Consider the following 16,110-nt stretch of genomic DNA (forward strand, 5'->3'; position numbering starts at 1 on the left):
AAACAATCTGACTTTAATCTGCATTGATCAGGTATCACTTACTTGATGTAACATAACTAATAATAGTAATAATATCATTTCCATGTGTTTGCATGAAGTTCTATTCATGATATTGTGAAAAATGTTTTTAGAACTATTTTTTTTATAGAAATACAGACACACTAAAACTGAAAACATCTGATGACAGAAAGAACCATTGTAAATAAAATTGAGAATGGAAATCAGGAATGTGTCAAAGAGACAACAACCCGACCAGAGAGCTGATATCAATCAAAGGCCACTTATGGGTCTTCAATAACAGCAAGAAAAACAAGCACCTGGAGGAGGGCTTCAGGTGGTCCCAATTAGACTAATAGACTTATGCCTCAAAGAAGACCTTGGTATTGCACCAAAGAAAAATGGCTTCAACTTTGGATTAGACAAAATGAGATTCCTATTTGTCAGCTAACCAGAACAGAAAGTACTAATGACCTAGCTGTATGGTTTAACATAAGATAGATTGTTTGTCGATGATTTAATGTATGTTATTGTAAAAATTGGTGTGCCTTTGAAAACTTTACTGGTCCTTTTAGATCCCATGTTTACAAGGATAAGCTTCCTGTTTATAACAAGTGCTCACCTTATTTACATTCAAATGTACTTTCATCGTTCAATACTAATATCTTTAAAGTAAAACATATATCGCCAATGGAATTTTTTTTCACCATTTCATAAATATTTTTCTAAAATTCTTTTCCTTCAAACAAAATGCAGCAAATTTTAATCCTGAAAGATTTCATTTTCTTAAAATATGTGCAAACAAACATTTTGATCCTTTAACATATTGTATTACAAATTGTATTTTAAAGCTTCTTTTGTAAACTAACACCCCTGAGCTTAGCAGATCAAATATTTGATCAAGGGTAGCAAATGTTAGGGAGGTGACTAAATAAAAAGACAGATTTGTTCACATAAATAAAAGGATGAGCACAAGAATCGTGAGATCAAACAAGAATACAAAACATTATTGTTAATACTGTGACTACTGTCCTGGTTTAACCGTATAATTCAAATGCATCATTTGTCAGACCTACTTCAATGAAAAATGATCAGATTTAATTGACAGAAAGGATTTGTGCACACAAATTTTTTTAAGTCTGTGAGGGAATAATATTTGTCTTTTTTATACTAGTGGAAGATTTTATATAGGACTTAAGCAATCATATAAAGTTTAATATCAGAGCAATAAATAATATTTTCATTTAGAAAGATTTTCCTCACAATAAATGGTGTTTGCTTTACACTGTCTCTTAGATTATAATTTATATTAACCGTTAATCAACTCATTCTTCAAGATTATTTTATAATGAGAAATGGGCAACAATAGTTAGTCCCAAAATTTGCTTTTCCTCGATATATATCCCTTAACCCCTTATACTCATATTTAGAGAGGGGCAATACTTCTATTATGGGAATAATATCAACACCCAATGGCATTTCTTAAAGTGCCTGAGCTATGATATTTCTGGATGAAACAACTCAGAATCCAACAACAACAAAATTAAAAAAAAACACCATGTGCCTATACATTGACCTCTTTACCGACCTTTGCAGATTTGTTTCATTAGGTTACTATCTCATTCATGAATTTCCATCACTTCCTTGTATTTATACTATAAGATAATAATGATTGACAATAAATGTCTTTTGCATAATATATTTCTTCCTAGATATCTTTTCATGAAGTTATGGATAACAATACATAGAAGTACTTATTAGAGATTGAATGAAAGCAAAGGAGACATCTTTTCAAAAGAGACCAAAAGATGTAAAAGTTAGCAACTATGGGTCACTGTAAGGCTTTCAATAATGAGCAAATCCAATATGTATACCATTACTATGTACTCAATTTTTTTTTCACTCTTTAATACTCTGTTCTTGTTTTTTGCTTGTTTAAAACTGTACTGAATTCTTCACTATAAATATGTTCTAGTTTTACGCTAGTAAAACACATAATACTCCCGATCTTATTTATCAGCAACATAAGATCTTTAAATCTTGTGTATATAGACTGTATGAACTTGCTGGCAGCCTGATTCTACCCAGTAATTAAATGATATGTATTGTACAGAATTGTAAGCATAACTGTTAAAAGTCTCTACTTGTAATCCATCTTATTCTCTAAGCCTTTAATCTGACAAAGGATAATACACTACATGTATACAGTTACAAATCACAAGACAATAAAAACCGTGTTACGTTCTTTTATTTCTGATTTTTAAAATTCAAGTTTTCTTTGTCATAGAAAACAATAATAATAACGGATATCACAAATACCCTCATTGTGGTATTAAATATTTAAATTTTGACATTTTCATTTATTCTGTAGGCTATATAAATTTGACACTATTGATAAGTATCAGACAAGGTGATAAATTATCTCCCCTTATTATATAATACATCATATCACAATGATATACATGCTGTGATGTGCAAGGATGAATAGTCTCCGTGTTATTGTGGTACGGTATTCAAACCCTAAACTAGTAATCTTACTAGATAAATAGTAAATTGAAGAAGTCTCCGTGTTATTGTGGTACGGTATTCAACCCCTTAACTAGTAATCCTACTCGATAGATAGTAAATTAAAGAAGATTAAGTACGGTACTATATCTTATACATGTAATCCATCTCAAAGATCGTCAGGTAAAGGAACAAACATACAAATAACGTGTCACGATATATTAAATCTGATGAAGATTCAAACTGATAAAATAACTCGCCACATGTAATCTGCACATTCTATAGAAATTTTACTTTAAAAATTTAGTACAGTAAAGTCATGTACCAGTGTTACGTCAATATTTGTTTACAATTAGGTTTTAATTGGCAAAAAAGATTGTTTACATCACAAATAAAAGAGCATTGATAAACTGAAAAAAAAATCCTTTTATAGGCATCATTTTTTAACCATGACCGAACTTATACAACATGAATAATGACAAAGGGATAATTTAATCTGCCTTCTGTACTAATTTCATGCATAACAAAGGACGTTTAAATGATTATTATAAAGGTGTTAAATTTACATTAATAATTACAACACAAAGTCCTTTGATAGATTTCTTATTTGGCCCCGTCAGAAATTAATAATGGAAAGTCAATATTTATTAATAATATTGTCACACCCTTCAATATTTGATCTCTCTATTGCCCCTTAAGGTATTTATTTTAAATACATTATTATAAACAAGATATTTTGGGGTCCTAAGGGGCTATATATGGTTATATTAGATTGTGATCTTCACATAAAAGTTGATTTAACAAAGTAGAAATTGTTATGACACTAGTCATTCATGTAACACGGCACTGTTCTCGTTACACATGTAACAAGGCAGTATAAACAGTTATGTACTAGAAACACAAACATTAGGGAATGTCTCTCGTCTTCAATTTTCATAATATTACATCATTCAGAATAGTATAACACTACAGTATATTTTATACCTATATCTATTTTCTCTCTTGGTTTTATCAAATTTTTAGGTTGCTGTCTGACTTAAATTTAGCCCCCCCCCTTTTCCAAAGTTTAATCATATCTACCAATAAAGGCTGCAATACATTTGTTCTGCTTGTCTTCTTCTCTACATATTCTAAACTATCCTATTTCAAAATTCTTATTATTATCTAGGCCTCTATTAGATTTAATAAACTTGAAAAGTGAGTTGTAAGTTATTTTAGTGATTAAACAAAATAGATGAGTTGTATGTTGATATGACTGAACAAACCCAACAACAGGCTCAGAATGCAAAACAGCAATCCAAAAAAAATGGCCAGTATATTGACAAGATTGCAGACTAATAATAAAAGACATATAGTTTATGCTGACAAGACAACAATCTAATAAAAGGAAAGTTTGTCCTACAGAAATCAAAAGACACATGGGACGTATGTAGCCAGCAATCCAACAACAACAAAATATATTGACTGCATGACACCAGTCCATATACAAAAGACAAAGAGAGTGTAATGAATTTGTCAGTGTTCCAACAACACATGGCATCAAAAACTGGTGTTCAAATTATTCTGGTCATCCATGGTGTGGTTGGACTTTAAAAATACATAGTTAACTTAAAGATTGGGAAAATTGACAAAACCCTCACATCATTGTGTTCAAACTAGTATTATAACTGTTCTGCACTGCTTGAAAAAGCATTCAATAATAAGATGAAAGCTTCCATAGACCCACTTCATTCAGTTATTTAATACTGTTGAAAGCTATTGAAAGTATATCCCCTTTTATACCCAATATGGCTTAACTAAGTCGGTCATTCACAAAATAAGAATACCACCCTACAAGATAAATCCTTATAGATACTGAGTATACATCATAAGGAAATCAAAAGACTTGATTTTCTTTATAATCTAAAATTGATATATTTTGACTATTCATGTGTTTCTGCTATATAAAGGCCAGGGTCGTATAATATCTTTGTAAGGTTATATCTACATTATAAATCTACAAAACTTAATCCCTAAAATATTTATAGATTAAAGTTTAGGCATGTAGTTCTTACTGAACTCTATGTGTACATATTTGTAAATTAACTTTCAAAAAGTAAATTTAAATAAAATAGTAAGTTTTAAAGAGTTTTTTACAAGTTTTTGATCAACATTTCATTAAATTGTTTCAAAGTTGTTATATTACAAATCCCTTTGATATATACACCACATATTGAGGTACATTTGAACACACCTGTAGATTAACGAGGTCCAGGTATGACAAACAAACTATACTTAAAGGTAAAAAAATTATCTTACCTGATTTTGAGGGTTCCATGATAAAAATATAGTATCCCGAAAAAATTTGGGGGATGCAAAACTATGTTATAAAATCCATGAATGATTGCAGGTACACACAGGTAAAAATCAGGTTACTAAATGTTTATGATCCACTTCACTACACCAGAGGCTCACCAGGGGCAGTTTTTTAATGAGAACTTTAAACTTTAATAATGTTTGATGAAAACCATGTCATCAAGAAATAATGTATTCATTTCATTAATTATCTAAACTATTTTGTGTAATGTATACAGTACAAATACAAGGTAAAGATAGACAGTGTTTTTTATCACTATTCATTTGATATGTTAATGTAAACAGAATATTTTAAATTCAATTTTGGTTAAGTAATCTATGATGTAATATCAGTAGATTCTATTCTGGTTGTCAAAAGGTCATATTTATTACTCAAATGCATTATTTATTCTGCTACGCAAACTTTAAAGAGACAGTTATTTAAATTCCATTTCAATTTTGATTTTTTAAATTTTTTAAATTTGTGGAAGAATTTCTTCAATGAAATGATGTTTTTTAATTAATATTTTTTTATTATTAAATTTTATAAAAGTACATCACTCCTCTTTCAAACCATGATATAATCTTTTTATTATTTTGTTTATTTTAATTTTAAGTTTTAAAAGCCTGAAAGTTATTCAATCACTAAAATCCTTTAGAAGCCAAAGAAAAACACAGAAACAGAAAAACAGGCCAAGCAGTGAAATTCTAATACATATGATTTGTATTTATAGCAACTATATCCATCTTAATAGGTAGACAGGAACTTCAGATATATACTTTGACCCATTGGTGGTCTACGTTGTTTTCTGCTCTATGGTCTGATTAATGTCTTTTTGACACATTCTGAAATTTTATTTTAAACTATACACCTTAAACTGGTCAAGAGGCTTCCAATGTGACATCCGGATAGTGATACAGAAATTAAACTACTTAGACCAAACAACTACTGAGGTCCCCTGGCCTTTTGATGGAAGACTACTGTTCAAATTTCTAAATATAATCATGATAAAGTTCAGTCATTATAAAACAAACCTTGAAGAAAGTCAATAGGAGCACAGGAGATTCTACAGTTTGGCAACGCTTCTTTGATCTTCTTGGCCTCTTGTGGATGGTTAAATCTAAAGTAGTTTGAACGTCCTAAACACAGCATACATCCTAAAAATATAGATAAATGTAACATAAATTTGTGGTAAAATAACGATAATGTATACATTTATATATATTTTACATGAAACGAAAATAAAGATAAAAAGTAACATGCAATAAATTAATCATAATTTTAGAATGTTGTGAAAATATTCATAAGGAATTACTTGGCTGAAAATAAATAGAGTTATGGGATATACACTAAAGAGACAGCAACCTTACCATATATCATATATTGACAGACCAAATTATATCAATAACTGATGCACAAAAATATACTACTACAAAATCATTCCATTGTATACCCCTATTAAAAGAAAATCAACAATGTTACCTATTAAACCAAGAGTTCCAAGTGGCATCACGAGTTGGTTGACCATTAAAAAATATCTGTTTCACAGATGACAATGGATATGTTCCAATTGTTGTAACCACAATCCTGTTCCCTATTCCCAAAAGGGATCTACAGATTCAGACCCATCACTAGGTTTGAACTTGCATGAGCAACTCAACAGGTGCTACATGTGGAGCCGCCTCTTTTGACCCTTGCAGAGCACTCAATATCACCCAGTTTTTGGATAGTTTCTAATACATACCCAAAACTTTCTGTTAAAAGTTCTTTACCGCCTATTTGCAAACAATTAATCCTGTAATAAGCTCATTTACATTGTATACTTACTCAAACTCATTCATGTTTGCTCACATTGCAAATTTCAGTCGTAAATCTCAACAAGAAGTAATATTGTATCAATCATAGAATCAAAACTAGTCTTTTAAAGTTAGACATAAGCACACTTGCTTCTTACATAAAACCTTTATAAACAAAAATAAACAGCTCAAACAAATCTTTGGTGTAGACATCAAGTCCATTGACAACCTGAAGTTACAGCCAATATATGGTTCCCTGTTTGATGTTCAAAGTAAACAAACCAGTAGAAATGTGTAAGTTTATCTAGACAACTAGTCCTTGTAATAATTACATTTTAATTAACATAGTTCTTATATCCTCCACTTAACTTTGTTTTTGTTTAAGATTCTGCAAAGAAAGTTTTTCTTTCATGTTTGTGGAATAATTATTTTCCTATTAACTCCTTTTCTTAATCTTGTTTTTTTTAAACACCAGATGTAAAAAATAAAACCTAAGCCTTGTTGATAGCAAAGTAATAAAACTTTCAGGAGAGAATCTTAGATATATCTAAAGTACCACAGGAGTGGTGGCTTTATGATTTAATTGGATTAAACAGAGGAATAAAATTGAGGAGGAAGGAGGTCAACCAATCTTAATGAGGAGGTTTCTAATCTTTGTTTTGTAGACTGAGAAAAAGACTGATACTTGAATCATATTCTCTCAATCATCCATGGCAACATCAAACATTCACAAATGCCCATACTGTGGATTCATTATTATTCGTTGGATACCAATTTTTGTGGATTTTGTGGGTACCAGGAAACCACAAATTTAAATATTCAAAGAATTGCAAATTTTCTAAAGGAATATATGCATACTTTGTCAAAACCACGAAATTAAATATCCACGAATATGCAAGTTTTCCTCAAACCACGAAAATTGGTACCCACGAAAATAAATGAATCCACAGTAATACAAATAAGAATCATAGCATTGATTGATTGATTGTTGGTGTTCTAACACCACTTTTAAGCACCATTTTTGGGCTATTTCGTTGAGGTCAGTTTTTATAGGTGGAAGAAGCTGGTGAGCCCAAAGAAAACCACAACCTTCAATAGGAAAACTGACAATCCTAGTCAACTGAGATTGGAGTCTAGTGTACTTGCTGGGCCCTGTGCAGGGTTTGAACTCACAACCTCCTGTTGACAGGCTAGTGATTACAGTAGTAGAAATTCTTAAACCAATTGGTCCACCAAATATATTGAAACCATGGAAGTATTATATGGTCAATTTAATACTTCAAATCTTGTAAAATTTCAATAACTTGTTACTTAGGACAATAAAGGAGATCATACATGTTTTAATAGATAATTTACTGCTATGAACATACTGAAGGTGTCTTATCTACCAATTTTATCTTCCATAGAACTGAAATTGATGTGACCACTGGCTAGTCTGTGTTTATTTACAAATTCATGGTGAATGATAAGTGATGTTAACAGTAAATATTTATCTTTAATAACATGCTGATAGATGGTCAATCAAATCATGTATAAATCAACAGTTGGAAAAATATCTTTAATTAAATTTTAACTCCCTTATATTAGTTCAAATTTAAGACAATGGAGAAAGAAACTCAAATATTTACCAAGAAATATAAAAGAGATCATGTGAAACAATACTTTCATTAGAATGATAGAATTCAACTGTCTATTCTAGAAGAAGAGGAAAAAGAAGAGATTATTTTACTCCAACTAAGGGCCCCAAAACATAAACATGACAATAACATTATAACTTGAGATTAAAACAAATAACATTCAATAAAATCAGGGGTTATATTACTGTATCATGTAAATATTTAAGCAACTAAATAATAAAATTTTATAAAAAGGGAGACAACTGCAATGCTTAAAGAAGTTTTATTTGTGTAAAAAAACTCTGCAATCCAAATAATTCAGTCACTATAATCCCCTGCTCTACAATACATTAAATAGTGGTACTTATCCCTGAAGGCCTGAAATTGTCATATAATTATTAAGGATTAGCACTGCATTTACTTATCTCAATATTATTGAGCTTTATATGGTTGGCTCTCTCAGCCTGAGTGTACCAATCTAATTCCTTTTTTGATTTCATATTTTTATTGTATAAAGAGTTCAGACACTCACCAGTGGGAGAGTCGACCTAACACAAGTATTCCCCATTCCAAACTAATAGACAAATTGAAAGAGTTGGTATTGCTTTGTTTCATAAAAAAGAATGGCCAACATAGATATACAAGTATCTTGTCTAAGAGAGGGATATATCCTACTTTGTAAAAAAATAACTCTGATTCAAATAAAAAATTCTTTGAAACCCACTTTTTCAAAAGCTTGATTTCTGGATTGACAACATATTTGTTACTTTGGAGGACATGTTTTTTCAACAAACTATTGGCATTCCAACGGGAGCCAACTGTGCCCTTTTTGCCAACTTGTTTCATTATTCTTATTAAGGTTGACTTCATACAGGAACTTCTTAGGAAGAAAGAAAAGAAGTTAGCAGTGTCCTTAAACTTTACTTTCCACTATATAGATGATGTTCTCTCACTAAATAATTCAAATTTTGGTGACTATGTTGAATGCAGCTATCCCATCAAACTAGAGATAAAGGATACAACAGATACAGTTAAGTCGACCTCATGATCCGGGGGCCGGGGAAACAGTAACCTTGACTTACATCTAGAAATTGACAATTAGGGTAGGTTGAAAACAAAAACTCTACGACAAAATTGTGAACTTTTTTTTTTGTTCCAGTAGCACCTGCTTAAGGAGTATATATCTCCAAATTGATAGGATATTCCTTGGCTGGTATTTCCTATCACAATTTCCTTAATCATGTTAATAGAGGGTTACTGCTAAAAATGAAGCAGTTAAACCAAGAATTCCAAATTGTGAAGTTGAAATCATCCCTTCTTAATTATTACAGATGCCATCACAAGTTGGTGGACTGTTATGGAATATCTGCTTCACAGATGATAGGCGATATGTTCCTAATGTCATAGCTACATTAATCCCTTCCTTTTTACTTGAACGTGACCTACCATAATAGACTTGTTATCAGGTTTGTATAACATGAGCAACACAACAGATGCCACATGTGGAGCAGGATCTGCTTACCCTTTTGGACCACCTGAGATCAGACCTAGTTTTTAGTGGTGTTCGTGTTGCTAATTCTTTGGTTTTGTGTGTTGTCTTTTTCTTAAACTGTTGTTTGTCTTTTTCTTTTTTAGCCATGGTGTTGTTAATCTATTTTGGATATATGAGTATGACTGTCCCTCTGGTATCTTTTGCTCCTCTTTTAAAGCTTTTCATGGTGTGTATTTAAAAACTGTTTTAATTTCATGTTTACCATAATATATCCCGTCTTTGATGCCCTATTCAAAAATTTAATACACAGGCTATTCCAGTGACAAAAGTTAAGCTAAAGGAAAACAAGCCCCTCCCTTTAGAAAACTGTATAACTAATCTGTGAGTTGCAGGCTGCTGGTTATTAGCTCTTTCATTCTAATACAATGTACTTTAGTCAGTCATTTCAAATATCCAATTGGTCTAAATAAACTTATTTGGAAAGTAACAATATTTATAAAATTCTAACTTTTACACTTTTCTTTAGATGAATACATGTTTGTGAACATGTAAACGATAAATTTTTGTAATGCAACAGCTTACTAAAAACTGGGTCAATATCTGCAAGAAAAAAGTCTACATAACTGTTTTATCTGATTAAAGAACACAGGGGTCATGCAATTTTGTGAGAGGGGCATAAAGTTTACAAAGTATTCAACTCACCAGACTGTCTTTTCTTTTTTTCCATTTACATTTTAGTTCACATAAAAACAAATGTCTCCATGTATCTGTTTTCAGTAAAAGTTTTTACATTTCTAATCCAACATTCTCATAGAAAAGTTTATCTACATAAGTATTCGTCCTCCTCTATAACTGTTAAATATTCCACTAATGTATTCTAAGGTTTAATTTTCAAGCAATAATATTATTCCATTTTTCACCAATAACTGCTAAATCACAATACACAATTTTTACATCTATAATTGTATAACGAGTCCAGGATTGTATACATCTGTTACAACACTAAATTTATCTCTAATTTTCTCTTTTTATCAATATTTTGTTATCCTAACTTGAAATAGGCAAATTATTCCAATTAATTTAATAGGCAGAAGATAACAGTCTGAGTTATTGAGATTGTTTAAGTATTCATTGTTGTGATGAAGATTAATAAAACACTAAGATGACTTCAACAATTCTTATCTATTTATCATGGAGGAAATAATTCTCTCTGCAGGAGTTAAGACTATTTACGGGGCTCATTAAAGGGAGATTATCACCTATAGTGCCAATGTCACCACTTAGCTTTCACTTTGATCTATCAGGGCTATATTTAGCTTATTCTAAAACCCATTACAGAATATTGTTTTTTTTTTTGTATTTAGCTTCTTCACATTTTCCTAATGTAAATTCAGAAGTTTATGCATGCATTTTTTAATGTTAACAAAATGTGCAATCTTTTATTGCGATTTTTGTAAGTGCTGCATACAGAAAAATACAATTTCATTTTAAAGTGTGATAAAGGTATTCCTTTGCAATTTTTGCAATAAAAACATTTTATTTCTGATTTTCATTTTAATTCACATCAAAATGTCACCATGTTTCTCATCAGTACAAGATTTACCTTTCTATAAAATCCAATATTCTCATAGGAAAGTTTACCTACATAGTATATTTCTGTCTCCTATAGATGTTTAATATACAACTAATATATTCTTAGGTTTAATTTTCAGTCTATAAAGATAAATTAAAGTCTTATGTTTCTATAAGCCTTATGATGACAATCTGTGAGGCCGTAAATCATATTAAACCATAGTTTCCCCAGCTATATATTGAGGTATGACAATGCAAGTACTTTCACACAGGTATTAAAATGTGACATTATGTTGAAGAACTTAAATGTGTGATGTCTGTAGTAGTGATCAAATGTCCATGATGAATCAATAACCAATTCCGAAATACAAAGCCTCTCACAAACTCTCATAAGTAAATGTAGTCTAATAAAGATGATAGTTGTAAAATCTCCAAGTGTATATGTAAGCTACAGTGATCTAGTTTGTCAACAGTTTTGACATTTGTCAATCAATGCAGCCTCTCACAGACTCTCAGAAGTAAATGTAGTCTATCAAAGACGATAGTTGTAAAATCCCCAAGTGTATATGTAAGCTACAATGAACTAGTTTGTCAACAGTTTTGACATTTCGTTAATCAATCCAACAGAAAATGTAGGTCGCAGTGATTTAATTATTAAGAAATATTGTAACTTTACACTGCTGTTATTCTATAAAATAAGTCAGAAGATGTAAATCAAAGATACTACATTTGTACTGACTTCATTTGTATTAATAAAATGTATTGATTTTTTAAATTTATATAAAAAAGTTTGCGAAAAAACAGTTTTGCTAAATACTGATGAGATGGCAAAAAATAAAAAGTTAAAGTAAAAAGGTTTCAAAACCTTACACAGATTGACTGTGTTTTTTCAATTAAAACATCAGGGGGATGCTGTTGGACAAACAAAAATCAACACTACAAGGTCAAATATAAGAGAACCTAAATTTCCAACATCTTTATTCTGTGTCCATATTTGCACAATTTATAGCGAGTAATCAATCTATATGGTAAACACATTATGGTACAGATGTTCAGTGGCTGATTGTCATTGATTTGATTAAGCCTAACTTAACAAAATTGACACTTCAGATAATAGCCATTATTACATACTTAGGACTTGTAACACATAAGGGGGATGGCTGCACAACATTGTATCTCCTGTGACTACTGTGATATCAATTAACTCAGTTATCATACAGAAGTTATAAACACAATTTATCCTTTTTTTTGTAAGTATTTTTGTATATGAAAAGAGTGCAATTAGGAGATCAGATGTTCATTCGATTGGAGATTCCAATGTTAATTGTCAGTAGAAATATAGGCCACACACAAGGCAAATTAAACCAAATTATAAGATAGTAATAATCTGACTAAAATAATTAACTATGTTACACAATATAAATTATGATTCACAGTGATCAAATACCAAAGTTCAGTTAGAAACAACAGTATAAAATAATTTCAAAGACCATATAAATGTATGTAAAGTGGAATGGTAATGTCAAAATCAATGCACATTAAAAACTTGTCACTGTATTTATATCTATCTAAAATGAGGGAAATCAAAACACAGTAAAATTGATGACCTAAACACAAATCAAAAAGCAGTCAAAAGACACTTCTTGTGATTACAAAATTTGTAGGGTTCATGTTATGGCTTATGGTTCATTACCTATATTAAAATGACACCCATACAGTATATTCAGCCATAAAAATATCGAAATGGCAAATGTAAAACAATTTAAATGAGAAAACAAAAGCTGAGGCTGATTTATGTACCAAATACTGACTGAAAAACAAATCCGATATACAGCAACAAACATCAACTGCTGAATTACAGGTTCTTACATGGGACAGGCACACTTAGTTTGAAGGCGACAAATCTCCTTCTAACCTGGGACAATGGTATACCAGAACAACATAAGAATTGCCAATACAGTTGTGAAAGCTCTTCATCCTATCGATATCATGTTCTTCTGTTTTTGGCCATTTACAGGAAAATGCTTTTCTCAGACAAGTTAATTTATCTACACAAAATCTGCTGGATGTGTACTGATTGATACTTAAGTCTAGAAGATGATGACTGTATGTTGTCTTTTGGGAAATTTTGGTTGTGTTTTGTTGTCTTATTAACTTAATGTACAAGTCTACTTTTATTTATACAGAATTTTCTTAAAAACTTTATACCATAAATAATAAAGTATATAAACTGTTTGAAGATGTAAGAAGGATACAAAATATATTTTGAAATGATGCCCTGGAAATTTATTTATTGGCTTTATACAAAGGAGTAGGTCCGGTAAGGACCGATTTTGGCCTCAAATTTCAGTTTCATCTGACGAAAGATTTTGACCACTTTTTAAACACTTTTAAAAGTGTCTATTTCATATGATGCAATTAGTTTATGTGAAAGATTTTAACTTATTTAGTCATTAAAAACGATCCGATTCAGGCTCAAATATGAGAAATCTACCAAATATGCGAAAAAATGTCACTTTTCAGATGGTTTTTGTCAAAAACGAAAGTGGCCGCATCCGTGTTCATCCTCAATCTTTATATATGTTATGTATTATCATCAAATACAACTTCCATTTCAATATTTTGGATGAACACGAATGCGGCCACTTTCGTTTTACACGGAAACCGTCTAAAATTTAACTAAAATGCTGGAATTGTGAAGATTTCAGTAATTTAGCATGAATTAATGGTGCTAGTTCTCAATATATGTGCATTGTATTGTCAAAAAGAGCCCATATTTATGTAGCAGAACCTTTCTACTTTCCAATAAATGAATAAAAGTTTACATTTTAACAATTTTGTAAAATTGCTATATTTTGGGGCCAAAAAGGGGTCTTACTGGACCTACTCCTTTGTTTCTAGTATCTGCGATACCAATTCTAAATTCTTCTATTTCTCCATTTTTCTCAAATTGAAGCCAATCCAGAAACAACAGACACTATTAATCAATCTGTAGAACTACTTACTATTCTTGTTTAAATTAAATCAACTTGCAAAAATAATAGCTTAGCTGAAGCTGATTGTAAAGGGAGTTAACTCTGTAATTGCAAACTTGTGTTATTGATACTTATAGAAAATTGAACATTATGTTGATATGGCAACTGGAGAGAAAGTAATTTTACAACTCATTAAGAATCTAATTGACATGATGCATCTTCAGTCATCTTATTCTCACATTTTTTAGACACACGCTATAATGTATATCCTGAACTGTAGACAGTTAAACATCCTAATTACCCAATCTAATGTTTTCTCTAATAATTCCATCATACCCCATTAATGAGGAACAAGCATTGTTTCCTTACCTGTGATTTCAATTTAGGGAATTCTGCCATTTCCAACACAAAAATCTCCACCTATATTCTGAATTTGTATCACTTCTTTACCTTAGTTAACATTTTGGGAGTGACAAAAAAATGATGCTTTGCCAATATCACAATGCCAACTGTGTTACCTGTTTAACATAGTAGGTCATCTAGTTAGATGGTATTTATAGAAAAAGTATCAGTAAACAAGCCCTACAATAAGAGTAATACTCATACTCAGAGAAAGGCTAAAATCTGTGGTATCATGGTAACTAGTAAAGATCTAGATAGGAAACCAATCACCTAATTCCCAAAATTTAAAATTTAAGGAGAAAGAATTCAGTATCTGACAATTGAACTTCATTCTATTATTTTCCTATATTTCCCTACTTGCAATTTTCCAAGTAATAAAGGGGCGTAACTCAGAAGCAATAAGTGACTTACTGCCTAAATTTGAACTGTCTGTGAGTAATGGTTCTAACCATAGTGTATGAGTTTCATAAAATTTACAAGAGGCAAACTTAAGTTGGTGAGGAAAAGAAAAAAAAATCTATTTTCTAACTTATAAAGGGACATAACTCTACAAGGGTAGGTGACTCACTGGTCAAATTCAATCACTGCAAAGTCTGCAAGTTTTGGTCATAAGCATTGTTTATGAGTTACATAACAAATATGACAAAGTTTGGATGAGGAAATCTGAAGTATGAGTGCAGAAAGAATATTTGACTGGACAGAAGAACAGAAGAAACTCTGAAGGAAGGAACTCCAAAGGAAGGAACTCCAAAGGAACTCCAAAGGAAGGACCAACAGTCAATGGTTACATATAAAAGATCTGGAGACTGAGACAGCATCTATTGTCAAGGTTATACTGGACCCTTCACTTTTCAAAATATACAGACTCAACATCTAAATAAATTACCATTGGGTCATTTACAAAATGAAAGTGAAATAATATATTTAACAGAAAGGTCTATTAGTGAGCGAACTCATTTATGCTTAAAAGACTTTTGATCAGTACTAGCAAATGCCTTTACTTAAACATCAAACCTGATCAAAAGATTTAATATAACTTACATTCACTTACATAGACTGCAACAGCTGTAGCATGATTTGTACCTGTGTACACATGGTTGATGAATGAAAATGTTCAGGTGATAGCTACTATGGGTCTACAAGCCTATAGGGGAAATCTATAAAGAAATCACAAGTAATTATGTCAGAAAACTTTTAAACTGAAATAAAACTTAGGAAATATTAAGGTACAAAGGCCATCTTTCCTCATTAACATCATTCACAAAACAATTAACTTCTTCCAGAGTAAACAGAGATCTGACTGAATGCCAAACCAGTAGGAAGTAGAAAGAGAGAACAACAACTTCCCATTATACCTTTAATTGTGATGACAGACACAGTAATTAGTATTATTACTTTAATATATGATTAATTACCAGGT

At 30.9% G+C, this 16,110-nt stretch overlaps 1 protein-coding gene across 13 annotated transcripts in view; it reads right to left on the minus strand.

Annotated features, from left to right (window-relative positions):
* The window catches only part of LOC139524889 (uncharacterized), a 130,916-nt gene that overhangs the window by 88,682 nt on the left and 26,124 nt on the right, over positions 1-16,110 (minus strand). For 8 of the 13 annotated variants that reach the window (XM_071320037.1, XM_071320034.1, XM_071320036.1 and 5 more), the window contains one exon: positions 5,872-5,994. In XM_071320037.1, coding sequence (XP_071176138.1) covers positions 5,872-5,994 — 123 coding nt within the window. Of the gene's footprint in view, positions 1-4,800; positions 5,211-5,871; positions 5,995-10,443; positions 10,974-14,657; positions 14,732-16,110 lie in introns of those variants that run through there. The other 5 variants (XM_071320044.1, XM_071320042.1, XM_071320043.1 and 2 more) reach the window with 3 other exon arrangements.

The sequence above is a fragment of the Mytilus edulis genome, chromosome 5 (genome assembly GCF_963676685.1).
Source record: "Mytilus edulis chromosome 5, xbMytEdul2.2, whole genome shotgun sequence".
Lineage (NCBI taxonomy): Eukaryota > Metazoa > Mollusca > Bivalvia > Mytilida > Mytilidae > Mytilus > Mytilus edulis.